At 43.4% G+C, this 25,997-nt stretch overlaps 3 protein-coding genes and 1 non-coding gene across 5 annotated transcripts in view; 1 reads left to right on the top strand and 3 right to left on the bottom strand.

Annotated features, from left to right (window-relative positions):
* The window catches only part of INKA2 (inka box actin regulator 2), a 29,221-nt gene extending 26,539 nt beyond the window's left edge, over window positions 1–2,682 (bottom strand). The window contains exons 1-2 of the mRNA XM_045478649.1: window positions 2,421–2,682; window positions 2,135–2,186 (exon numbers count right to left, since the gene is read on the bottom strand). The gene's annotated coding sequence lies outside the window, so the exon portion shown is untranslated. The remainder of the gene's footprint in view (window positions 1–2,134; window positions 2,187–2,420) is intronic.
* A 120-nt stretch (window positions 2,683–2,802) lies between these two features.
* On the top strand, window positions 2,803–14,240 carry DDX20 (DEAD-box helicase 20). The gene is made up of 12 exons (XM_045478647.1): window positions 2,803–2,887; window positions 3,061–3,409; window positions 3,777–3,871; window positions 5,500–5,668; window positions 6,281–6,395; window positions 6,518–6,660; window positions 6,805–6,943; window positions 7,043–7,101; window positions 9,074–9,156; window positions 9,494–9,599; window positions 9,721–9,822; window positions 12,388–14,240. Exons 2-12 carry the CDS (start codon window positions 3,109–3,111, stop codon window positions 13,545–13,547), a joined length of 2,472 nt encoding a protein of 823 aa, XP_045334603.1. The 5' UTR covers window positions 2,803–2,887; window positions 3,061–3,108; the 3' UTR covers window positions 13,548–14,240.
* TRNAK-CUU lies at window positions 7,739–7,811 on the bottom strand. The gene has a single exon. It is a non-coding gene; the product is annotated as a tRNA-Lys (tRNA).
* Window positions 14,241–23,262: 9,022 nt separating the features above from the next.
* KCND3 (potassium voltage-gated channel subfamily D member 3) overlaps window positions 23,263–25,997 on the bottom strand; it is a 208,849-nt gene continuing 206,114 nt past the window's right edge. Inside the window, exons 6-8 of one of the 2 annotated variants that reach the window (XM_045478650.1) lie at window positions 25,907–25,963; window positions 24,474–24,721; window positions 23,263–23,719 (exon numbers count right to left, since the gene is read on the bottom strand). In XM_045478650.1, the coding sequence (XP_045334606.1) occupies window positions 23,518–23,719; window positions 24,474–24,721; window positions 25,907–25,963 (507 nt within the window). In that variant the 3' untranslated portion in view covers window positions 23,263–23,517. The remainder of the gene's footprint in view (window positions 23,720–24,473; window positions 24,722–25,906; window positions 25,964–25,997) is intronic. The other variant, XM_045478651.1, reaches the window with a different exon arrangement.

The following is a 25,997-nucleotide window of genomic DNA, read 5'->3' on the forward strand; positions in this document are numbered from 1 at the left end:
ATAGAATAAAAAAAGGCTGAGGTCCCATTGAGATTTTTCCTGAGGGGAGGCCGGGAAGCACACACAGTCTGACTCATTGCTGTGTATGTTACTCTCATACCTTACCTAGTTATTAAATGGTGCCTTACCTCTGTGTTTTATCTTTACAGCACTAAAAGTTACAGCCAACAACTTTATCTAACTTTTCCATTACTGAGGAAAATATTTTATGTATTGATTTGTGTTTTTAGCTGTAGCAATACAATTTATTCCTAGTAACCTTACTGCAATATTTGTGTCCGTAAAACATCATAAACAAGAAACACAATCACAGAATGTCTATAAAACTGGACGTGTTCTTTTCTGGAAAAGCAGTCTTTTTGTTTCTTTTGGGATGAGATCTGGCTTCTTCATCGATTGGTGTGAGTTTATAGAATTACTGCTATGCGCAATGGAGACCCAGCAAAGACTTTTGAGCAAGATTCAGTGTTTATTAGGCCCACCAAGGGCCTGGTGCTGGGCTGGAGAGCCTGGAGTGAAAAAATTCCCATCCTTGAGAAGCTTATAGTTGTTTTTTTTTTTTTTTTTTTTTTTTTTTTAGTGTAAGGGACAGACACCTAAACAAGTAAATAGAACTGGGTAAGAGGTACACTGGAGTTATTATAGTGTGAAGTGGGAGTCTGGCATGGGAAATAAAAAAGTTTGTTAAAAGGATCTAGGGGCACCTGGGTGGCTCAGTCGGTTAAGCATCCGACTATGGCTCAGGTCATGATCTCGAGGTTCACAAGTTTGAGCCCCCAGTCAAGCTCTGTGCTGACAGCTCAGAGCCTGGAGACTGCCTCAGATTCTGTCTCCCTCGCTCTCTGTCCCTCCCCTGCTCATGTTCAAATGCTCTCTCTCTCTCTAAAAAAAAAAAGTAAATAAAAATAATGATAATAAAAAAAAAGGAACAGGATCTGAAGCTGGACCCAAACAACCTATGGTACACACTTAAGAATGATTACTCCAGTACCTGTGGAGTGAGTGGCTGGGAGAGAGAAGAAAAGGGACAGGGGACTATTCAGAAGGTTGTTTCAATAGCTAGGCTGACAAAGGGGCTTAAAGTAGGACAAATGCTATGGAGACTGGACAGAGGAATGAATGAGGTACATAGAGGCAAAATTACCTGCCCTCAGGTAAACTGTAAGAAAAAGGAGAGTGATGGTAGATGGTAGAGTGCCCCAGTGGGGCACCTGGGTGGCTCAGTCGTTTAAGCATCCGGCTTCGGCTCAGGTTGTGATCTCGCGGTCCATGAGTTTGAGCCCCGCGTTGGGCTCTGTGCTGACAGCTCAGAACCTGGAGCCCGCTTCTGATTCTGTGTCTACCTCTCTCTCTGACCCTCCCCCCATTCATGCTCTGTCTCTGTCTCAAAAATAAATAAACGTTAAAAAAAAATTTTTTTTTTAAAAGAATAACTCCCAGGTTTGGGATTTGGGGGCCAGATGAATGAAAAAGGTGGGGTTACTAAGAGGAAGCCTGGAAACTTCAGTGCCCACTCCCAACAGAACCCCTTCTTTCACATGGACAGTTGACATTTCTCAATGTTTTTTAAATTTCTAACTAAAACGCATCCTTGAGACCTCTTACAGATGGGATTACAGTGCCAAAGCCCCTCCTACATCATTTGGAATCTGGATCATCACTCTGTGTGCACCTGCCTGTGTGTGAGCATGGGGTGAGAGATAATGATCAGAATGATGATATAAGGACAAAAGAAAAAGTTGGCGTCGGATGCAGAATATCTTTAGTTTTGGAATTATAAATAAGATTAGGTTCCAGAAATATTTAAACTTGGAGTTATGGCTAAGACTCGCAGGAACTCATTTACTCAATAAACACTGAGCACTTACTATGGGTCAGATCTGTTTTTTTTTTTTCTCATTAGGAATACAGAAGAGAACTAGACAGAACAGGTCCCTGTCCTCATAGAGTGGGGGAGACAGACAATAAACACAATCTCAGGTAGTGGTGTCATGAAGAAAAATAAAGCAGAACAAGGGAACAGAGAGTGGTGGGAAAGTTGGGGGAACCCAGAGGATGATGGAAGTATCTTAGATAATAATAATAATAATAGATCAGGGTGAAAGAGGTGATGGGTATTAAAGAGTACACTTACCATGATGAGCACTGAGTAATGTATAGAATGGTCGAACTGTTTTATTGTACACCTGAAAACAATACAACACTATATGTTAACTACACTGGAATTAAAATTAAAAAAAAAAAAAAAAAAAGTCAGGAACGGCCCCTTTGGCAAGGCGATATTTGAGCAGAGACCTAAAAGAAGGGAAGGTGGCAAAGTTGGTCTCTTGACCCCCCCCCCCCCTCCCCGCGAGATGGTGGTGCATAAAGCCGGGGACAGAAGCAACACCCAGGTGGCATGAAAGATGGGAGATGTCTACCAGACTTCTCAATGGAGATGCTGAGAAGGCCGATGGATGTACAAATCTAAGTTCAGAGAGCGGTCTGAGGCGGGGCTGTGGCTTTGAGAGGTGTCAGTCCAGGGCCTGGCGGCAACTCAACGGATGGGTACGGGAGCTGAGTGTGCCAGGGGCCGTGCTCGGGCTGGCGACAGAGAAGAGTGACGCGGTGCCGAGACAGACACGGACCGGACCACGAGGAAGCCGGGTCTGGTTGTGCCTCAGCCGCCTCGAGCGGGCGGGGATAGGCTCCGCCGGAGGCACCGGCCGCCAGTGACCGGGAGGCGGGGAGAGTGACGCCGCACGCGCCTCACAAAGCCGGCGTTCTGAGAGTGGCGCGGGGCGGAGCGCGGGACTGGGCGGACCGCCCACGGAGGGCCGGGAGGCGGGGCGGCGCCCCCACTGTGTGCGCGCGACGCCCTCTGCAGGCTGCCTGCGGCCGCACACCGGTAGCCCCCGCCTCTCTCTCCTCCTTCTTTCGGCCTTCCTCGGGCCACATTGTTTTGTCGTTATCGCTGCTTGCGAGACTTCCTAAGCCTCCGACTTCCGTCCCTTCGCCCCTCGCCGAAGCGTGTCTTCCTGGGAGGACTGCCAATAAAGTTTTTCCTCTTCTCGCTCTTAGGCTCCCTCCCTCGCCTCAAGTGCCGCGAGATCTGGCGGCGCGGCTACGATGGCGGCGGCGTTTGAAGCCTCAACGGCCTTAGCAACGGTGGAGGCCGCTATGCCGGCGGAGCGTGTGGCCGCACAGCTCGCGGCCTCGGAGCCACCCCCCGGGCCGGTGCGGAGCCTGCGGACGGCTCACGACGTCAGCGGCCCACGGACCCGCACGGGGGACGTGCTGCTGGCCGAGCCGGCCGACTTCGAGTCGCTGCTGCTGTCGCGGCCGGTGCTGGAGGGGCTGCGGGCTGCCGGCTTCGAGCGACCCTCGCCGGTGCAGCTCAAGGCCATCCCGCTGGGGCGCTGCGGGCTCGGTGAGGGCGGGGGCCGTGCGCGGGCCGGGAGGGTCCCGGAGGAGTCCCGGAGCGGGTGCAGGGTCCGGCCTGCGTCCGGGCGCTGCACGCTGTCGAGCCTCAGTTTCCCCTGTAAGAGACGCGGCGTTGATGGTTACGGTCCTTTTCACGGTGACAGTTGGCTCTCCGTTCGAGAAGATAAACGGTAGAGGTTCAGGGACGAGCCCTGTTTCTGGATATGGCCCGATGCTTTTTTGAGAGTTCACTAAAAACGAAGGTGCCAACCAGTGACCTGGAGACCCTTGTAATCATGTGGTTTCGTGTCGGTATCTAAGCTTCTTTAGTCGGTACTGGTTAGCGATATACAGTATATGTTTTTTCTCCTCAGATTTAATTGTTCAAGCTAAATCTGGCACCGGGAAAACGTGTGTGTTCTCTACCATTGCTTTGGACTCTCTGGTTCTTGAAAACCTAAGTACCCAGGTGAGTCTAACTCAGAGGACCCAAAGGAGGGTATGTTACGTGGATTTTATTATCGCGGGTTGGACGCAATACCATAGCTCCTGAGAGAAGAGGTGAATTTAACGAATGATTGAGGTGAGCCATATGAAAAGCATAGAAGTAGACATTAAAGCCTTTGAGTGCTGGTGATGTGGATGGTGACCAAGGATATGTTATTAGTGTTAGAAATTTGGAAATTTTTATCACCGCATCTTAAATAGAATAATGCCATGTGTGTCAGTTTTTTCATTACTTGGGAATACAGATAGGTTTTCTTTGTTCTTCTACTTGCTGATCCGGTTGTGGTAAGATTTAGTATTTGGCCTGATTGATGATAATGTAGTGCTCTGGCTATTGCTGGTAACTGCAGGTGGTTCTTACAGCCTTGTGAGTATGTCCTGTTGATCTCCCATCTTCTAGGTTCTCTTGGAGTAGGTCTAAGAGAACCCAAACTAATAAGAGATTTAGGTTTGGAAATAATTTCTTCAACAAAGATTTTTCAAGCGCATGTTATGTATAAACAGTATGCCAGGATATCCATATTCAAAGCTTCTTGACTCATATCTACCAAATCCTGGGTTATGTACGTAAGAAATCCTTCAGCCTCCCAAAGACCTAGGCTATTCTAGGCCTAGAATTGAGGCCTATTGAATTGAGATGTATTTGCGATTTTGGTTTCTGATAATTTGGGAGTAGATGAAATGCCAAAACCCTGAAAAGTGCCATAAACCAAATTGGTATATTTAAACTTAAGATCTTTGTGTTCTCAAATTTAATTTTGAAAATTTGGAAACTTCAGAAAAGTCAAGAAGTACCAGACAAATCGCATCTGATAATCTCACCTACCCAGAGCGAAACTGCTGTTAACCGTTTTGGCATAGTTTCTTCTCCTAGTTTTTTTTTTAAAGCAGTTTTTTCCTTCTTCTAGCTCAGAACATGTAGTTTCACCTTGTCCTCCAGTAGTTAATTATTTTGCAAAGTTCTCACCTTGACTCCCTAAAGCTCCTTTTCATGGAGCTAGAAATCTCACCCTGACTAGGTCCGGTTACAAGGGCCTCCCTGCTATTCCTCAGGTACACCAAGAATGTTACTGTCTTGAGGCCTTTACATTTGCTATTTCTCTTCCCAGAATCATTTCCCCAGGTGTCACATAGCTAAGCTCTACCCTGCCGTGTACATTTAGGTCTCTGCTCAAATGTTATTTCCTTAGTGGCCTTCCTTGATTGCTCCATTTAAAATAACTCCTTCCCTTCTTTTTTCACTTCTCTCCCCCTCGCAACTCTTATTGTATGCCATTATTTATGTCCGTTTGTTTATTGTATGTCTTCTTACACAGAATGAAAGTTTCCTGAGGGCAAGAACTGTGTATTGTTAACTCTTGACTCCACAGCAACTTATATGTTGCCTAGTAGGTAGGCAATTCATTCAACTCAGTGTTTGTTGAATGAATATATATGTGAATGAATGGAATAGTTTTCCTTGTCAGTAAAAACTCATCATTTAAAATAATTGGTTAAATGAAAAATAGCTCATTATAATGCAAAATGTGCCAACCACATGTATCTGTTCCACTGACTCATTAAAAGTGTATATATTTTATGCTTTTTTAGATTTTGATCTTGGCTCCTACAAGAGAAATTGCTGTACAGATACATTCTGTTATTACAGCTATTGGAATAAAAATGGAAGGCTTAGAGTGTCATGTCTTTATTGGAGGGACTCCATTATCACAAGACAAAACCAGACTTAAAAAGTGTCATATTGCTGTTGGCTCTCCTGGTAAGATATCAATGACTGTTCATAACTGGGGCTTTTAAGGAACTGAACACTTTTAATATAGGTAATATAAAATAATTGATGTAAAAATATGGGAATCTTTGATAACTCTGATAATTATTTTGAGGATTATAAGCGAGGCTTTAGACATGACTGGAATTACCAGCAGAATGTAGGAAATCTCCATCCCTGAGGCTGTTTAAGTGCACCTATGGAATTGGCTTATGAAAAGAGGAGAAAGGAGATGATTTTCAGGAAGCCTTTCTAAGCCATGGATTGGGATTTATTCTTTGCTTCTCTGTTAATCATTCGGTCAAGAATCACTCAGATCAGAATTTAGTATTCAGGGCCTTAGCATTCAAGTCTTTTGATGGGAATAGTGTTTATGATCTGTGCTTATTGGTGGTGAAATATGAGGAAGAAATAATGGATTTAGGCAAGATAGAATTCAACATTTCTAATTTGTGGTTCGGTGCGTAAATGTATAATAACGAAGGTCGGGTCAAGAAAATCAACAGTATAACCTGTGAGTGAGTAGAGTAACAACACTGGCTGAGATTTGCACAAATTCAGTGCATCTTACATATTTCAATATGCTTTTTTTCTGGACTTTAGGCAGAATTAAACAACTAATAGAACTTGACTACTTGAACCCAGGCAGTATACGTCTCTTTATTCTTGATGAAGCAGATAAGCTTTTAGAAGAAGGCAGCTTCCAGGAGCAAATAAAGTAAGAAAAATAACTTGCTGGACTATTAAAATGGTGTCCTAAAGTGTCTATCTTTAGCTTTAACAGGTGGTAGTTACTGTTTGATTAGTTTCCATGGTGTGTGTTTTTCTTGTATTTTGCAGCTGGATTTATTCTTCCTTGCCTGCAAGTAAACAGATGTTGGCCGTATCAGCCACCTACCCTGAATATTTGGCTAATGCTTTGACAAGGTACATGAGAGATCCCACTTTTGTAAGGCTAAATTCCAGTGATCCGAGTCTCCTAGGTGAGTACAGATATTGGATACTTACATTACTGGTTTGTTTGTGATACTCTGGAGCTTTCCCTTGCCTAGTTGGCTCTTGCTTTCATATTTGCTATTAGGATATAGCAAATATGTTTTGTTTTAACAGAGGACTCTTCTTTGCAGGTTTGAAGCAGTATTACAGAGTTGTCAATTCATACCCTTTGGCCCATAAGATTTTTGAGGAAAAGGCTCAGCATTTACAGGAACTGTTCAGCAGAATTCCGTTTAATCAGGCCTTAGTCTTTTCTAATTTGCACAGCAGGTAATGTACCTTAAAAGGTCATTTGGGGAACTTGTGAAATAAAAGGATAGGCATGGGGCCATATTTATAAAATTATAACCTCTGTGTTATTTTTCATAGAGCACAACATTTGGCTGATATTCTTTCTTCTAAAGGCTTTCCTGCTGAGTGTATTTCGGGTAAGTTTATAGCTTACTTTAATCTTTGTTTAGTATCCTGACTTGAAGCCTCTCCAAAGTCAGGAGGAAGAAATGCTACTTCCTGGGTTGTCTTATGAGTGTGAGGTTACACTGAGTCTTTAGAGTAAAGGAAATTTCAGGTTAATTTTCCATTGGAATTTGATATATCAATATTCTTATTTTTATTTATTTTTTTTAGTTTATTTTTTGAGAGAGAGAGAGAGTGAGCAGGGGAGGGGTGGAGAGAGGAGCAGAGAAAGAATCCCAAGCAGCCTCTGCACTGTCACCGCAGAACCTGATTGGGACTGGAACTCAGGAACCACGAGTTTATGCCCTGAGCTGAAGTCAAGAGTTAGATGCTTAAGACCAAGCCACCCAGTTGCCCCTCAATATTCTTATTTTTTAAGTTGTAACTTGGTACATCATACGAAATTAGAAAATTGGAATGAATTGTCCATGAAGAGCTCAATAATTTTATAAAGTTTGCCTTTGTTATCTTCAGTGCAACATATTTTGCTTCTTTACATAATCATTGTAAAAATGCTGTGAGCTGCTACTGAATTAACTGCTTTATGGTCTTGAGGAAGGTGAACATGATTTTTTTTTTTTTTAAGATTTTATATTTAAGTAATATCTATACCCAGTGTGGGGCTCGAACTCACAACCTTGAGATTAAGAGTCACACGCTCTACCAACTGAGCCAGCCAGGTGCCCCAGGATGATTCATTTTTGACAGAAAACTAAATTATTACTGCTGGCCTAATAGAAATGAAAGATTTAAAGGAATTTTTGATCAGTAAGATCCTTTTTAGAGTTCTCATTGATAGCTTAGTTTGTGACCTGTTAGCATAAGCTTGTCTCATCATTGTATATTATGAGATACTGGGGAGACTGTTTTCTAATGGACAATATTTTGACTGTAGATCACACTTCAAAACCAAATTTATAAACCGCTGATTAAAGCAATTTTTCTAAGAATTGTTCTACTTCATATTAACCTTGCGGATATAATGGTATATCTGCAGGCATAACCTAGTCACCATTTAAAATTGATTTTTGGGGGCTTAATCGGTTGGGTGTCTGGCTCTTGATTTTGGCTCAGGTCATGATCTCATGGTTCACGGGATCGAGACCCATGTTGGACTTTGCGCTGACAGAATGGAACTTGCTTGGGATTCTCTCTCTCCCTCTCTTTCTGTCCCTCCCCTGCGCGCGCTCTCTCTCTCTCTCTCTCTCTCTCTCTCAAAATGGGTAGATAGACTTTTAAAAATTGAAATAAAATAAAATAATGTTTTTGAATTTCAAGTTGACTGCCTAACCGTATTTTTTTTTTTTTTTTAATTTTTTTAACGTTTTATTTATCCTTGAGACAGAGAGAGACAAAGCATGAACGGGGGAGGGTCAGAGAGAGGGAGACACAGAATCTGAAACAAGCTCCAGGCTCTGAGCTGTCAGCACAGAGCCCGACGCGGGGCTTGAACTCACGGACTGCAAGATCATGACCTGAGCCGAAGTCGGCCGCTTAACCGACTGAGCCACCCAGGTGCCCCTGCCTAACCGTATTTTAAAAGATTCTGACTGGGGCGCCTGGGTGGCACAGTCGGTTAAGCATCCGACTTCAGCCAGGTCATGATCTCGCGGTCCGTGAGTTCGAGCCCCACATCAGGCTCTGGGCTGATGGCTCAGAGCCTGGAGCCTGTTTCCGATTCTGTGTCTCCCTCTCTCTCTGCCCCTCCCCCGTTCATGCTCTGCCTCTCTCTGTCCCCCCCCCCCCCCAAAAAATAAATAAATAAACATTGAAAAAAAAAAAAGATTCTGACTTTAGGTCTTAACCTATATTTGTATATAAGGATAGAGTTAACTTTGGTATATTTTTAAAGCGTTAAGACTGGTAGTTAGGAATTCTGCTTTTTGTGTATTTGATAAATATGTTAGCTTGTTTTTATATGACTTTCTTTTTGGGTCTTTTTAGGTAACATGAATCAGAATCAGCGTCTTGATGCTATGGCCAAGCTGAAGCAGTTTCATTGCAGAGTCCTCATTTCCACAGATTTGGTATATTTCTCGTTCGGGTTGGGTGACTAATCCATCTTGACTTGGGCTCTCTTGTCAGATGCACAGGTTTCAACTATTACTTTACATGGGTGTGTCTGATAAGAATACCAGAAGGGAATTGTCTTTCCAGTGCTGGGGAACATGCTTTCTTAAAAGTCTTATATTTTCATCTTTATTCTTGAAGCTAGTCATTAGAAATTAATTTCCTTTTCCTTTGCTCCTGAATTCCTTCCTGTTCTTCACTTGGGTTTTGGTCGTACTATAGTAGAATAATCTAGTGTGCGTTGGAGCCTGTGTGTCAGTTAATGCAAACACTTGTTCTCCTCTTCAATTCAAGACTTCCCGTGGTATTGATGCTGAGAAGGTGAACCTGGTTGTAAATCTGGATGTACCATTGGATTGGGAGACATACATGCATCGGATTGGCAGAGCTGGCCGTTTTGGTAAAAAAAAAAAAAAAAAAAGAAGTGAAAAGTTTGGCTGCTTTCTTTAGGAGGAAGATATGACAGGTAGAATGTCATTTATGTGGAAATGATTTACTAATTAACAGTCCCTCTGCTTTAGGTACCTTGGGGTTGACAGTGACCTACTGTTGTCGGGGAGAAGAAGAAAATGTGATGATGAAAATTGCCCAGAAATGTAACATCAACCTTCTGCCTTTACCAGGTATATTTTGTCTGTGTCATTTTGCTGTCAAAAGAATAGTGATATTGATGATAGGCCTCATAAAATTAACAGCTGACACGGAGCACTTAGGATGTGTTGGGTCCTATTCCATATGTTAGCTTGGTTAATTATCACCACGGTTCTATGAAGTGTGTGCCCTTATTGTCGATTTTTTGTGAATGAGGATATCGAGACATTGAAAAGTGAAGTAATTTGCCTAAGTTCTTACAGCTAATAAGCAGCAAGGAGAAGATTGCAAGCTAACTCCTGGCACGTGAGAAATGAGAATTATTTTACTACTGTATTAGCTCTGTATTTTAGCTTTTAGCCTTGAAATTTGATTTCACTGTGATATGTAAGGGGGCATATATTTCACTTCTTTTGTTGCTGTGGAGGTAATTCTTGCTGTATTCTCCTTTGTCACCATGGGGAAGGAAGGAATAATATCTTTAATTTAAATGCTATTTTGAAAAATTTTAAGTGTTTCCTTTTTAATATTTATTTATTTATTTGTCATCTGTATACCCAGTGTGGGGCTTGAACCCACAACCCTGAGGTCAAGAGTCCTGTGCTCTTGTGACTGAGCCAGCCAGGTGCCCCTGAAGTGTTTCTTTTGATTTAATGAGTCATTTGTCAAGCTGATTTTTTTTTTTAGTGCCACCTTGGAAACTGCATGTCTGAAACTATTAATGATCTCTTGAAAACTTTAAAAACTGTTGTGTGGAAATGTGGCTCATTTATTATATATGTTAATATATGCATGTTAGTGTGTATGTGTGTATATACATGTGTATATGTACATATATGTGCATATATATGTATATACCAGTATATATGTGTATATATACATAATTGTATACTTACATATACATGACCTTCTAGAATATGGGATGAGTAGTTATTGAATAAATATGGCAGTGAATATTTCAGTGATTTATATTTAACTCCGTCAGTGATTTTTATAAAGTTAGATTAAGCATAGGTCTGGGAATTCTGTGGATTCTAGGAGTTCTGGCTCTGTCATAGCTCATTTTGTGATCTTTTCACAAATTTCTTTAATTGCTCTAAGCTTGTGTCCTGATTTACAAAATACTTGTTTTTTGAAACAGTCTTTAGGTTCTCTGTCACTTTTAACAATATTTTTTTAATGTTTATTTTATTTTTGAGAGAGAGCAAGCGAGCGAGCATGGGTGGGGGGTGGGTAGAGAGAGAGGGAGATACAGAACCTGAAGCAGGCTCCAGGCTCTGAGCTGTCAGCACAGAGCCTGATGCAGGGCCCAAACCCACAAACTGTGAGATCATGACCTGAGCTGAAGTCGGATGCTTAACCAACTGAGCCACCCAGGTGCCCCATGTCACTTTTAAGACTCTGTAGTATGTTAACTCTATGTATGAGTCTATTGATAATCTGTCAGATGATTATAATGTGAAAATAGTAAATTGAAAATTGGTAAAAGAGGGTTAAGACCTTCAGTAGGATTCAGTATCATAGCATGTAGTGATAAATAAAATTTGCCTTTGGATACTGGAAAATGACATATTTTGATGTTCACATAATGTTCTCGGAGCCTTGAAATCAGAAAGTTATATTCGTGGTGTTGGATTTATATTGGACTAGGAGCTTGTATGATAGCAGACTGCTCAGGTGAAGCACCTGGCACAGGAGTAGGAGGGTAGTCGGCCTATTTGAGAAGGGTGGTAGGCAAACAAGGGATACCACCTCAGTAGGAATCGAGTTTTTGTCAGAGGATCTGTTCAGCAAAAGATCAAGAGCCCCAGCTGAAGAGTCCAGAATGAGGGATTCAATAGTGGATACGTCTATGTGGAGCCCCAGTAGCACGAACAGACAGGCACACCTGTGTAAATCAGGGGCTTTGTGTATTTTGTCTGCCTAAGGTGAAAACTGATCACACTTTGGGAAGGTCTGAGTGTGCAGGTGGGAGCAAACTATCCCTCCTGGATGGAATAGGAAATTTAGAGAGCTGGAGCCAGCAAATTTTTAAAAAATTTGCAAGTGCTGTTGAGGCCACAGATCTTTTTACAGTCCTCTTAACTTGTTCCCAGATAGAGGTTTTTCTCCACTGTTGGGGGCAGTGATTCCTCCCTGTTGGGAGTATAGGGTGGCAGATTTACTTGGGTGCAGAGTTGCAGTCGTAATATTCCCCAGCTGATAAGCTCTGGGGAGCACAATCCATTTTCTAATAATCTTGTTTTGCTGTCAGCAGTAGTGAGATAAAGGGGGAAGAGTTGGGGAGAGTGGGAGGGGAAGAGATGGGGGAATTTCTGCAGACTTGTATGCCCTAGCAGAAGTTCTTTCTGAGTGGGAGGTATGGGGAGATCCTGCTTGTGAGTATGGGATGGGTCTTGCATATTTTGGGGTGTATTTCTTTACTGCGAGGATTGCTTGGGTCTTTTAAAATACTAAGTGCAATTCTTAAGCTTCTTAGTGTATTATTAGTATATATTATTTCTTACTTTACCATGGAAAGCTTTATGAAGTCATTCAAAAATTGCTGGTCTTGAGCAGCTCAAGAATTTTAATATTCTTTTGTTCCTTTTATGTAGATCCCATTCCTCCTGGTCTGATGGAAGAATGTTCGGATTGGGATGTGGAGGTTCAAGCTGCTATGCATACATATGGCTTAGCAAGTGTACCTACCCAGCCCTTAAAAAAGCAGATTCAAAAAATAGAGAGAACCTTTCCAACTCCGAAAGCTCATGGTAACCATGTGGCTTCATCCAGAAATACTTCTGTATCTGCACTCTTAGTCAAATCAAAAAATAATACCAAACAAAAGCTTCCTGTGAAAAGCCACTCAGAGTGTGGAATCATCGAAAAAGCAGTGTCACCGAAAGAAGTGGGCTGTGGCATACAATTGGAAGAGCCAATGAAGAATTCTGTTCAGATCTCTGTTGAAAACTCGACTGGTCAGCACCAGGTCAAAGAAGCTATACCTGTGTCACTGCCTAAAATTCCTTGTCTGTCGTCCTTTAAAATCCATCTGCCATACTCTTTGACTTTTTCGGAATTGGTAGAGGATTATGAACACTATATTAAAGAGGGGTTAGAGAAACCTGTGGAAATCATCAGGCATTACACGGGTCCTGGGGATCAGACTGTCAATCCTCAAAATGGTTTTGTAAGAAACAGAATTCCTGAAGAGAGAGTGCAGGTATTGGCAAGTAGCAGTCAATCTGGAGACTCTGAGAGTGACAGTGATTCTTACAGCTCAAGGACTTCTTCCCAGAGCAAAGGAAATAAGTCCTACTTGGAAGGCTCTTCTGATACTCAGCCGAAAGACGTGGAGTCTACTTGTGTGGATGGCCATATCTCTTTGGAGCAGCCTCTGAATGGAAACAACATCCCTAATCCAGTAGAGTATCAGGAATCACCTGAAATCCAGACAAAGGCAAGGCATAAAGAGGGGGCTACCCAGAGAGCTAAGCAGAGCCGGAGAAACCCTCCCAGGCGGTCTTCCTATCGAATGCAGACAGAACCCCAGGAGGACGGTTGGTACGACTGCCACAGGGAAACCCATCTGAATTTTTCCGAGACCTACCAGGACTATGAGGAGTACTGGAGAGCTTACTACAGGGCATGGCAGGAATACTACGCTGCTGCTTCTCAGTCATATTATTGGAATGCTCAGAGGCACCCAAGTTGGGTGGCAGCTTATCACATGAATACCATTTATCTACAAGAAATGATGCGTGGCAACCAGTGATGATAGGCAGTACCTCATACCATCCAGAAATATCAACGAATGATACCTTCGGATAGCCATCCTCCGGGGCCTTTAGCACAGTGCCATTTTTGAGGAATTTGAAAAGTCTTGAGGCTTTCTGCTGGGACACATCTATTTTTCAGACTGTTTTGACCTGTCTTATTAGGTGAGGTATATTATCTTTTTTTTTTTTTTTTGAGAAACTTCATGGATCAGATCCTTGAAAGAAAATTTTGGAGACAGAGCTAAAGGTCCCAGGATGCCATTTTCTGTAAGCCATTCAAGAAAGAAACATTTAGAAAGACTTAATACCACTGTTTACTTAAAAAAATAAAAATAAAAACAGTTGAGGTTTGAAAAATAATGTTAGTTTATGCTGTGGAGTTCTTGACCAAAGGCTTGGGCTGTATTTCTATAGAGGTGTGTTCTTGTAGAAATTTGTAACACGATAGATCAGAAAATCCCCTTGCCTTTTATGTTTAGGTAGGAAGGAATAAATATTGCTTCACACTCGCCCAGAGGTAGCTTTGATGCCATTTGCTTCCAGGAAAAATATTTGTTACCAGGAAAAATGCGAACTTAGCCAAATGTTTATTGACATGTTTATTGTTCATCTTTTTTTCGAATGTCTTGTTTTTAAGATTGTGAAAGCTGTGTGTGTGTTTATGCGCATTAAATAGCTCAGGATCATCAGTGGCTGTCTTATTTCCGTTTCTCAAGAAAAGGGGTAACTCAATCTTTGTTGGTTCTTGGATCCTTTTATGAATCTGATGAAACCTATAGATTTGTACCAGAAAAGTTTCCATTCTGTAAACAAGATTTGTATATGTAATTCCAAGAGGTTCATAGACCTTCTGAAGCCCAGGTGTAGAAGCCAGATTAAGAACTGCCCTAATCTGTTGGGAGGCTAAAGGAAAGTTTTAGCCCTTCATTTTAACTGTTTTTTTGGAAGCTGGAACTCATTCTGTTTAAACTCTTCTCATAGTATGTCCTAATCTTATGCCTTCTAGAAATTTTCCCCCCAGTTTTTACCTTTAGTGCTAGGATCTAAGGGGAGCGTCTCATTTTTCTGAGATGGTACATCTATAAATCATGACTCAGAAAAAAATTAATCGGAGTCCCCTTTATCTGAGATTTTGCTTTTTTTTTTTTTTTTTTTTAGTTTATTATTTTGAGAGAGAAAGCATGTGCAAGCAGGGTAGGAGCAGAGAGGAGGGAAAGAGTGAATCCCAAGCAGGCTCTACACTGTCAGTGGGATTCGATCTCATGAATCGTGAGATCATGACCTTAGCTGGGATCAAGAGTCAGATGCTTAACTGACTGAGCCACCCAGGTGCCCCCCGATATTTTACTTTCTGCACTTTCAATTACCCAAAGTCAACCATTGATTGGGTCCAGAAGCAGATGATCCTTCTGACATACTGTCCGGCCAGTCAGTAGTAGCTTAATGCTGTGTCATAATACCTATAGCATTCACCATCAGGTAGGCATTTTATCATCTTACATCATCACCAGAAGGGTGGGTAAGATACCCAATAAGGGTGGGTAAGATACCCAATAAGATACTTTGAGAGACCACATTCATGTAACTTTTATTATAGTATGTTGTGATTGTTCTATTGTTATTGTTAATCTCTTACTGTGCCTAATTTATAAATTAAACTTTATTATGGGTATGCATGTATAGGAAAAAACAGTACATATAGGATTCGGAACTGCCCGCGGTTTGAGGCATCCATGGGAATCTTGGAGCGTATCCTCTGTGGATAAGGGTGGTGTAAAGATACGTATTCTTTCATTTCTTCTCCTTGGCAATCTTTTTATGATTACGCGTTTGGTTCCCAAACCTTGTGAATTGGAATTGTGGTGAGAGAAGCCCTCATGTCTAGAGAGATTTGTATTTAACTTTTTAAAAGGAAAGCTCTTCTTTTCTGTGTACATACTTCCCTAGGCACTACCAACACTTTCCTCCAGGCTTTCAGCAAACATCCACAGCCACTGTCATTTACTGTCCACAACCCTCAACATACCACTACCCTAAACTCCTGTTTAATTCGGATTCCTGTCATCTGGGTTGGGCAGTGGTAGGCTTTACTTACACGGATCTGTACTGTACATGTATTGCCAAGTTAGAATGAATTAATTAACACTGTAAATAGCAAATCCATAATTAGGTCCAGCATGTCATTAAGAGGTAGAGACTTTAATTACACACATTTCAGTAAGATCCCGTCATTGCTATATAATTGAACTTACCTCTTTTTCTCTACCCTTTCCCCCCACAATACAGCCAAGTTCACAGTCTGTCATTGCTAGGGGATTTTAATTAGGATACTGCTGCATCTTAATTAGAGATGAGGTTACCCATTAGTCTTGAAATTAATTGGATTCTCTCAAGGTTTATCTTATTTTGTTTGCCTTTTTTTTTTTTTTTTTTTTTTTTTTTTAGTAGGAAAATAAGCTGGAGGGGAGCATACACATATCTGAAAATACTGATGGTTTCATTTTCCATAAGCATTTGGGAAATTTCAGCAGTTACCTTCCCAAATAAGGGGACGTAGTATTGGTGGTGGCTGTGGAAGGAACCGGCTGCTATTTGTGCATGGTTAGACTTTTTTGTCTACAGTTGCAGTCAAGGTGGGGCGCCTGGGTGGCTTAGTCAGTTAAGCGTCCGACTTCAGCTCAGGTCATGATCTTGTGGTTCGTGAGTTCGAGCCCCGTGTCGGGCTCTGTGCTGACAGCTTGGAGCCTGGAGCCTGCTTCGGATTCTGTGTCTCCCTCTCTCTCTGGCCCTTCCTCTCTCTCTCTCTCTCTCTCTCTCGTAAATAAACATTAAAAAAAAAAAAAAAAGAATTGCAGTCAAGGTGACTGCCCCATAATGTTAGGAACCATAGGTAGTTTTCAGGTGAATTCACGTGAGAGTGCTATTGGGTAGTGGAAAGAGCATTTGTCGGGGCAGAGATGGTTGCCGCCTCCTTTTTCACCTTGTACCTGTTAGATGACCTCTTAGGGTCCAGTTTTCTCATTAAATGAGGGGGTTAGACTAGAAGATTTTTAGGTTCCCTTCCAGTTCCAAGATTTAATTAAAATATGACTAAGAGAAAATACTTTTTAGTTCTGGAAGAGAAAAATCAGTTTATGAATATAGAGAGCCTTGATAAATTCAGGTGATTTGGATGAAGGCTAGTGTGAATTGGCTTAATGTCTGAATTCTAGAATACTAAACAATATACTAAATGCCACTATTCTAGTTAAGCTTTAATTTAAATTAGGTTAGTAGTATTAACATGTAGAGAAATCTCTAGGAAACCTGCAGCTGTAGATAATTCTGACTTAGAAGACAAACTATCTGGGTAATAAAAATAACATTTTCTAAAGTAGATTAAGTATTCTAGCATCACTTACCTTTTAATAATGTGATTTAGGGGTGCCTGGGTGGCTCGGTTGAGTATCCAACTCTGGCTCCGGTCATGATCTCGTGGTCTGTGAGTTCGAGCCCCGCGTTGGGCTCTGTGCTGACAACTCAGAGCCTGGAGCCTGCTTTGGATTCTGTGTCTCCCTCCCTCTCTGCCCCTCCCCCGCTCAAGCTCTGTCTCTTTCATTCTCAAAAATAAATGTTAAAAAAATATTAAAAGAAAAAAAGTGTGGTTTAAAGGTAAACTTTAGCCCCTGAATGCTAAAAATAATTGAATAGGAATTATAGTACTTGCAGATCAAATCATACGAGACAAGGAGTAGTTTTGAAGTTTTCGGTTTTTCCCCCTTCCCCTAAATGTAAATGAACCTGTTAATCTTTAAGAAAACATAATTTTGATAGTCATAGCTGACCTTGGAACTGGATCCTTCACAAGGGTATTCTATTGTTTTGGCATAATATTGTTCTGTGCCTCTGTCAACAAACACCTATGTCCCAGTTAACACTGAGTGTTTTTTTTAGCAAAAAGGAGCATGTATTGCTCCGTGCACATCTGGTTTCCAGTTTCTGGTCTCTGGATTATGTGAGCTGTGGATCCGTAGTGACACCTAGTGGGTGATAAGGATATGAGCATCTGAATTTCATGGCCAACTTCAAAGGCCTTTGGGCATCATGCATTTTTGCCTTGACGTTGTTCCATTTCTATCATGGTTTTCATTGATTGGGATGTAGTCATGGGGAAATTAAAAGGATTTCCATTGTTTCTGGGAATGTGTGTTGTTCACATTATGGTGGAATATGAAAATGCCTCTTCTCGTTAACCTAAATCAGAATTACTAAGGTGAGAGCAAATCTTCAAGATATTTAATCCAGTACCCCCACTTTTAAGATGAGGAAAGACAGTGCCTGATGGGAAATCGTGCAAGTAAGCAATAGAACCTAAATGTAAGCCTCCATCACCTAATTCCCAAGCTTCCTGCCATACCCTACACATCATTTAATTTTGGGTTTTCTCTTTAGTTTTAAGACCCTGGTTTAGATGAAGGAGTAAATATATTCTCAGCAGAACCAGTACTGCTATGTAAAGGCAGATTTTCTTTTAGTAATACGGGGCTGGTCTCAAAATAGGGCTGTTGACAAATGCAATCCAGTGCTTGTGGACATCCATGACTAAAGCATGGGAGCAGGCAAGATCTGTGATCCAGGTCGTCAAGAGTTTGCTTGCGTTGAGGGAGGGTGGAGGAGGGAAGATGAGACGAGACCCTTACACACACTTCTGAGATTCTGTGGCTTTTCTTTGACAAGATAGAACGCCTCTCTGTTCAAATTACCCGTATTTTCTAGTGTATAGCAGGAGAATTGGTATTAAAACAAACATTCCTAATCACATTAGGGTTTGTGGCACATAGTTTGTTTAATCCAGATTGGATACATCAGGTACAGCAGTGGCACATGACTCAATACTGTAAATGATAATACGTTTTAACATATGCACTACAGTTTCAAAAGAAGACGACAGGAAACTCAAGAGTTGTTTTTTTTTTTTTTTTCATACAAAGTTTTCACATGTTTTATCTTCCTGCAGTTTTGTACAGTATTTCTTTGCCATTGTGATGTTGGTAAGCAAAGCCCATTTATTATATGAAAATAGAAAAGAACACACTTGATGTTTTTCACGATACATTAATGGGGAAGTGACCTCTAAGGAAAACATTACATTGGAATGTCTGATTATCAAAAATATACCATCCCTCCCACCTCCCAGGTTTGTAAAATAGTCTATTGGTCCAAGGAGCCCCCCAGGATTTGGGTCAGTGCCCTACACTGGTTTAGAGTGACATCATCCAGTGTAGTTAAGTAACCTGCTAAGATAAATGTCATTCCCACACTTGATGAGAAAAACATAGAACATTCTGAATAGAAAACAAGACTCAAAAGGAACCCCTTTAAAGCTATTTCTTTTTCTGATAGCCACTTTCTCTTCATGATCCTGTTTGGGCTCCAAGGGTCATGGATCATAAAAATGGTTTTCCTTCATCCAGTCAGTTTAAAGCTTTGCAAATGAGACTTCATAAGGAAATCAGAAAGGGAAAATAAAAGTCTTCCAGGTTCTTGTTATGGTTACCATGCCAACTAGTTAAGAAGGGAAACTACTATTGCCTTAGGTTAACAGCATTGGGATCTTTCTGCCTTCTAGCTACCTGATAATTGAAGTGAGGGAGCCTGGACCACTGGACTTCGTTGATAATCTTAGAATCTAGATTTAGCTCAATTACAACCACTACCTCTGCAAAGTTAAAAAGTCAAGGAAAAAAATCTACATACGCGTTTCAATGTACACTTCTGCCTATATTCTGGCCAATAAGTGACACGATCCTGAACTGCAGGAATGGTAATTTGAAAACTAGGTAAAAGTCCTTAGCACATTCACAAGGTGACTCTTGTTAACCATGGATCAGCATTAACTGTCCACTTTAATTTCTGTTCAAATTCTTTGTTCCCCTTAGTTTTACTTTTCTACTTGCTGGCCTTAAACTCCCATGTGATTGTAGACTATGTCCAACTGTCACTGAGAATATCTGGTCTTTCAGTCAGAAGTTAGTCCTGAACTTGACACGTTCTAAGAATGGGGGATGAAGGTGAAATCGTACAGAGTTTGCTTCTGGAGGTCCCGGTTCCCGGTGCTCCTGAATGGAATGCTTCCTCCCCCTAATCACCACCCTTGAAATCCAAGTATTAAAAATATAAGCAAGCCCCAGAGTAATGCAACATGATGTGGAAGAAAAATCTCAGGGCGAGAAGTCTAAGCCCTGGATCACAATCACGGTTCTGCCACTCACTTGCCATGCTGTGTCATTCAGTTTCTCTCCACCTGTTTTCCCTCTCTGTGAATCAAGGACTTAGTCACTTGACCTACTACCATCAGAGATAGTAGTAAGGATCAAAAGGACCCCGGAAGGGATGCTTTGAAATGTTTTAGCCCTCTCTTCATTGAGAAGAAGTAGCATTCGACGGAAGGAAAACTGTTCACTTGTTCACCTTTTGTTTGTTTGTTTGTTTGTGTTTGTTTTGGACAGGATTGATAGTCCATAGCTGGTTCCACCCAGAGAATGGTGGCTTCAAAAGACGGTTTGTATTAGCACAGTCAAATGGTTTCCAAGGGCTGTGTCCAAGTGGTATTGACATTTACATAAGACTATGTCTCTAATTACAGCATGTATTCTTTGATGGGTCTTCTCCGAAGCATCACTGCTCCTAGAGGCAGCGAATGTAGTGGAAAAAGCATTAGACTAATAGCCAAGAGCCTTGTGTTCTGGTCCCAGCTAGGACATTAAATGATTGCATGACCTTGAGCAAGTCACTTAATTTCTCTGGGCCTCAGCTTTCTATGCTGGAAAATCAATTAGATATTCTTAATGCCTTTTAGTTCTAATACATTCTTAATACGATGTTTTCTAAGTTTCCATTCATTTGAACATAGCCTATTACTATCATTATTATTTTTAACCCTCTCTGATGCTTAGTGGGACTGAATGGGGCAAGGTGTTTCGGGAATCTTCTATTATGCTGAAGTGGTTCAAGAAACTCAGGAATCATTGCCCCAGAAAGCCATTGCGTCCAGAAAACCCTGGTATCCCGGTTCTTCGGTCACTGGCCAATGAGTTAGTCTGAACCGATCCAGCACACTTAGGCCTTTTTGTTTACTCACAAAAGTCTTCTAGCAGTGTAGTCTTGCTGTTCTCTCTTGTGTAGAGGAGTCCTTTTCCTGGGTTGACATCTCTTGGACCATTGGTGAGCTGGGTCTCTTATCCCTGGCTGCAGCTACGTTGGGGGATGGAGATGAAGGGGACAGTCTGAAGTCTCTTAGGAACTGGCTTAATGTGAGATTTATAAATGAAATTGAAGGAATACAAAATAGTTAATTAGGGTCAAAAAATGAGAAATTATGTGGGACATGATTTTAAAAATTTGTTCATTAATTTTTGTGGGAAGCACTAACACGCTCAGTCATAATGATCAGTCATTATTCTAACCCTGTGACACAAGCAGTTTGTATGTGTATGCAACCATGTTCCTATTTACCTCTTTATTCCTTACCCCGCACTCAGTTTTTATTCTTTTTTAGTAGGCTCCACGCCCATCGTGGGGCTTGAACTCATGACCCTGAGATCAAAAGTTGTGTGCTCTACTGACTGAGGCAGCCAGACACCCTGTGACTCGGTTTTTATGATGTAAACTTAGATATTTAGATATGCTTAATTTTGTTCCATTACCATTCTTTCAAAGGAAATAATCCGTTTCTAGTCCTTTGCCTGCCTTCTGCATGGAGTCCAGCCCAGTCTTTCCCCTTCCCTAATGGGATATGTGTATGAAGTGAACGGATTTAAGTACTGATTCTCAGGTGTGTTTAGGTTGTTGTTATTGTGTGTGTGTGTGTGTGTGTGTGTGTGTGTGTGTGTGTGTATTCCTGTGTATATATTCCTGTGTATATATTCATCCATAGTTGCAAAGCTTTTCTGTCTACTTAGACCACAGGCTCAGAAGGCCAAAACCACCCCATTCTCATGTTAGGGGTAAATCCTGGAGGCTGGACCGAGAGAAAGGACTCAGTCAGTGGTCAGTGAGGATAGTATAATGAGATAAAGGTCGAAGGCTCCCTCTCCTCTGCCCTTTTGTACACCTTCTGGTTAGGAGCCATCTCAGAACCCACTGGCCTTCCCCTTCCACAGGCTCAACAGAGCTGGGGACATAGGGAAGCCCACTGAAGGTGTTCTTAGGTTCCTGACTAGTGCAACTTGTCTAGATGGCTGTGGCAGGCAGAGAGGCTCTTGGCCTACAATTGAACTGCTAACCACTAAACTGTAGAATGGATGAGGAGCTTCTGAATCTCAGAGGCCAAGCCAGAGAGACTGCAACTGGGGAGGGCGGAAAAGGGCCTGTCTCTCATCCTGAGGCCCACCTGCTCTGCTCTAAGCAATGAAAATGGTGGGAGGCTTCCAGAAATGCTTTTCCCAGTCCCACCAGTGTGCAAACCACTTGAACAGGTTCTCCAGAAGTTAACAGTCACTCCCTCACTTGCACGGAGGTGATCAGGCTTCGCCCCCATTTCAGTTACCTTCAGGGACATCAGGCCTGAAGACTCTTCAGACCTCAAGTCATTTTTCAGACCACGTAAGACTCATCTAGAATCTCTCACTTGCTTTTGCACTTTGGAGCATCCTTCATTGAAGCACACAGGCTCAATCTTCTGCAGCCTCCGGATGGGAGTTGCCTTAATTGTAAGGTAAGCCAGAACCTTGCCCTTTCTGCATGAAACTGCTAATGGGGCCTCTTGGCAGAGTTCCGATGGGCTTTATGGTGGGTCCTGTAAGAAGGGTACATAACAAGATGCCCCCGGGGCCGACTACAGCTGTGAGCCCTGGGCTCTTCTCTCTTCACTGGCACACACCAGACTCGACCACGCCTCTCAGGTATTGGCTATTTCCTGTGTCAAGATCCCAGCGTGAAATTTCTGGTCAGTCCTTTTTTTCCCCAAACACCAGTGGTTCCAACCACAAGGGAGTGGACTTCCCTCATCCCTAAACTCTCCCTTTTTGGCTTTATTCTTTTCTCTTCCACAGCTGCATTCACACAGATATAACTTGCAGGCACGAGTCTGCAGGTGCTTGGCAGTAGGAGAAGGCTTTACTAACACGTCTCAGGATCACCGGGGTCCACGTAGAGACAGATGGCTGGACACAGAGAAGAACAGCCAGGGGGTGAAGCAGAGAGGGACAGAGACAGAGGACATACAGAGGGTAAGTGTTGCTGTGTGGTCAGTTGGCAGCTCTGTGCAGGTCAGCTGGGCAGTGGGGGCCCAGGCTCAGTTGACCTCACCCACCTGGGGGAATGGAGAGAGAACTCAGCAATAACGGACTTCTTAGCCTAAAAGCTTCTGCTATAAAAGAAGAAAAAAAAAACCCTCACAAAATGCATTGTTTTGGTTCAAAGGTATTGGGTCCATGGAGAAAAATATGTCACAAAAATCCGTTGGTGTTTTGTTTTCCACCTTTTCCCATGAATAAATATTATCCATTAAGAGCCTTGAAAAAGGTGCTTAAATACACAGTGTTATATTTTCTTCCTGTTTTGCATGTGACAACTCGGCCTCTGTGCTGCTCTTGGTCTTGTATTTTCCTCACTGGGGGCTCCAGAAACAACTGTTATTTGGTCTGAGGCTCCCCCCCTTCCAGGCCCCGTCCTGGCACACAGCCTCTATACCACCCTCCCACCCCCGTCACCCCATCCCCCATCTCCCCCCACCCCACTTCCTCTGGCCCCAGATGCAGGACCACGGGGCCACAGCCACGGCCACGTCCATCCGTGCTAGCAGCAGTGAACCTCAGGTGCCCCTTTGCTGCCTCCTTTTCCTTCCAGGCACAAGTTTCAGTGCTAGGGGTGCAACAGGGCAGGCAGAGATAGCGAGGACGGGGAGGGAGTGGTCCCACTGGCCACTCACCAACATGCCAGCCCCTTCCACTCCCACTCCCCGCGCCGGCCCTCTGTCCAGTGGGTTTACAAGGCAGAGACCTTGACGACATTGCTGGCTATGGAAGGAATGTTCGTGTTGGGGCCGGGGCTGGCAGGGGGCGGCCGGCTCTCCCCCTCTGGGGTTAGCGCTGGTGGGGTGGGGATGCTGATGATGGCTGTGGTGATCTGGGATGTTTTGCAGTTCGGTCTCAGTCCGTCGTCTGCTTTCAAGTTAAGGCTGGAGCGACTGGGGTTAAAAAAAGAAGAAGAAGAAGAAGAAGAAGAAGAAGAAGAAGAAAATAAAGAGTGAGTTGGTGATGGTTCCTCTTGCTGGTGTCCCAAAGCGCCCTTGACTCCGACATGTCTAGCTCATGGTAACTAGGAGGAAGCTCCAGTGTCCCTCTGTCTCCGTTTTTGGTAGTTAGCCTGTCCCTACCCATTCTAATGATCATTTCTAACAATTGCAAAGTCACGTATGCTGGGCTTTGGAATTCAGGGGATACGTTACACTGTACCCCCTCCCATGACTGTTTACCTATCATTTGTGGCATTTTTTGCTTTCCCTGAATTCCTTGCCACTCACTGGAGATAGTGGGAAGTGGCCTAAAGTGTAAGCAGAGAAAGGAGGAGAAAGGTCAGTCTGTGGTTCAACAGCAGCCTGAGATGAGCCATGTCTAACACAACTGTGACACTTGTTTCCTTGAGAAAACAGTCCATTCTTTGCACTGGGGTACATCCCCCTCCTCCCGCACCTCCCCCCCCCTCCCCCCCACCATGGCCAGTTACTGTTTCTGGTATCTTCCGGTATCTAACCCCACATCGGGCCTAAACCTGCTATGGTATCCTCCCAAGCATCTGAAGAGCCTTTGGGTTAACCTGCAAGGATGATGCATTAGATAAGGGGGAGGGAGGGCTGGGGGGTCTCCTAACGCGGAGACTGTTTCCTTCTGTGACTGGCTCGACTCAAGCCTTAGGGACTGGCAGGGATGGAAGCCACCCACCTGGTAGTGAGCGAGGGCTGCTCGCTGCCCTGGATGTGGATCGTGCTGAGCTCTTGCATGCTGCGCAGGCGAGTGGCCGGCAGGTTGGAATTGGGCAGGTGTGTGGTTTTCTTACTGCGGCGGGAGCAGCAGGTGGTGGTGAGGCCCGGGTGGCTGGACAGCGAGGGACTTCTTGTGGACGGGTAGTTCTGCATCGAGCTCTCCATGCAGTTCTGCTCAAACATCTGCTCATCTATAAACTCGTGGTTCTGCGGGAAGCAGGAGGAGAAGTAGGAAGAGGAGACGGGAAGGAGGGGGATGAGCCCCCCATGCCCCGTGGGGCCGCCTGTCTCTGTCTGGGCCTTGAGAGGAAGGCTCCCAGCTGCGCGGAGCACCGATAAGCATCCCAGAGGGGCGATGTCCCACAGGCACCAAATGAAGAAAGAAAAAGATTCCTATTGGCAGCCCTGGCCACGAGACAGAAGGGCGGGGCTTGCATATTAAATCCTGCTGTGACAATAACTCCACCTGCAGCTCTGAGCTGAAGGGATACAGAGGGCCTGAAGGGGTGTAGTGGTGTCCTTAGAGCTAGAAGCAGACTTTCCTTGCTTGGCAGGGCTTGCACATGACCTCCTGGAAGTGGCAGACAAGGAGTCACTGGCCTTGGGTAACCAGTATGCTAGGCAGTCTTTAACGCTAGGTTGGATCTAATGGGTGAGATCCGTACGGATCTCGGGTTAGTGTGAGACATCAGCTTTTAAAGGCCCTGGATTATTCACGGAATTGAGAGGGCTTTATTTACTCTTGGAGGCCCGTGGGGTCAAAATGTCAGGGTTATGATTTCTTTTAACTACCGTGCTTCCCCCTGTCCCCCCCCCCCCCCGCCCCACCTGATTACGGGATACGGACCCCTAATATATCTGGAGGCACAGGATTCCCTAAGTCGTTAATGTAAGCATGGGAAGGGATGCTAACAACAGCCTTCCGGTGCTGAACCCAGGATAACTTAAAAAATGGCTGTTTCGCCAAGGTGACTAAAACTCTATGGCATGAACAGTCTGGCCGAGGCCGCCAGTGTGAGGAGAAAGTCTGGGGAGAGGGAGCATGAGAACAGCGTACAGAGAGAGACCAGCCCCGGCAGCCAGTACCAGGAGTCCCTGCGGGGCCGGAAAGTGGCGCACGGATGCCCAGGGGACAGCAACATGGGTGCCACGTTCCGCCACCCCCTCCGCGCCCTCAGGGAGGTCAAAAGAGGGAATCAGAAAGGCAGTCGGGTTGTCGGGCACAAAAAAAGCCTGAGCTGGTACTGGGTATGGCAGTAGAGGTAGGAATAAGCCCCAGAAGAACCAACGGCACATGCAGAGAACCAGACCGGGGGGCGAAGGGAGGAAAATCCACAGACTCAGAAGAATCAGAGAGAAAAACACATCAATTGAATTTTTAAAAAGTTATACCTTGATGGTGGAGGTTCGTACAGATAACAGGGGATCATCCACAAGATAGGACAACCCCTACAGGACAACATGCCAACAGAAGATAAAAACA

This window comes from Leopardus geoffroyi, chromosome C1 (assembly GCF_018350155.1).
Source record: "Leopardus geoffroyi isolate Oge1 chromosome C1, O.geoffroyi_Oge1_pat1.0, whole genome shotgun sequence".
Taxonomy (NCBI): domain Eukaryota; kingdom Metazoa; phylum Chordata; class Mammalia; order Carnivora; family Felidae; genus Leopardus; species Leopardus geoffroyi.

Coding starts and splice junctions, on each gene's coding strand:
- DDX20 (XM_045478647.1), top strand. CDS start 3,109: ATGGCGGCGGCGTTTGAAGCCTCAACGGCCTTAGCAACGGTGGAGGCC. Junction 6,944..7,042: donor TTTTCTAATTTGCACAGCAG/GTAATGTACCTT, acceptor TATTTTTCATAG/AGCACAACATTTGGCTGATA. Junction 9,157..9,493: donor TCCTCATTTCCACAGATTTG/GTATATTTCTCG, acceptor CTTCAATTCAAG/ACTTCCCGTGGTATTGATGC.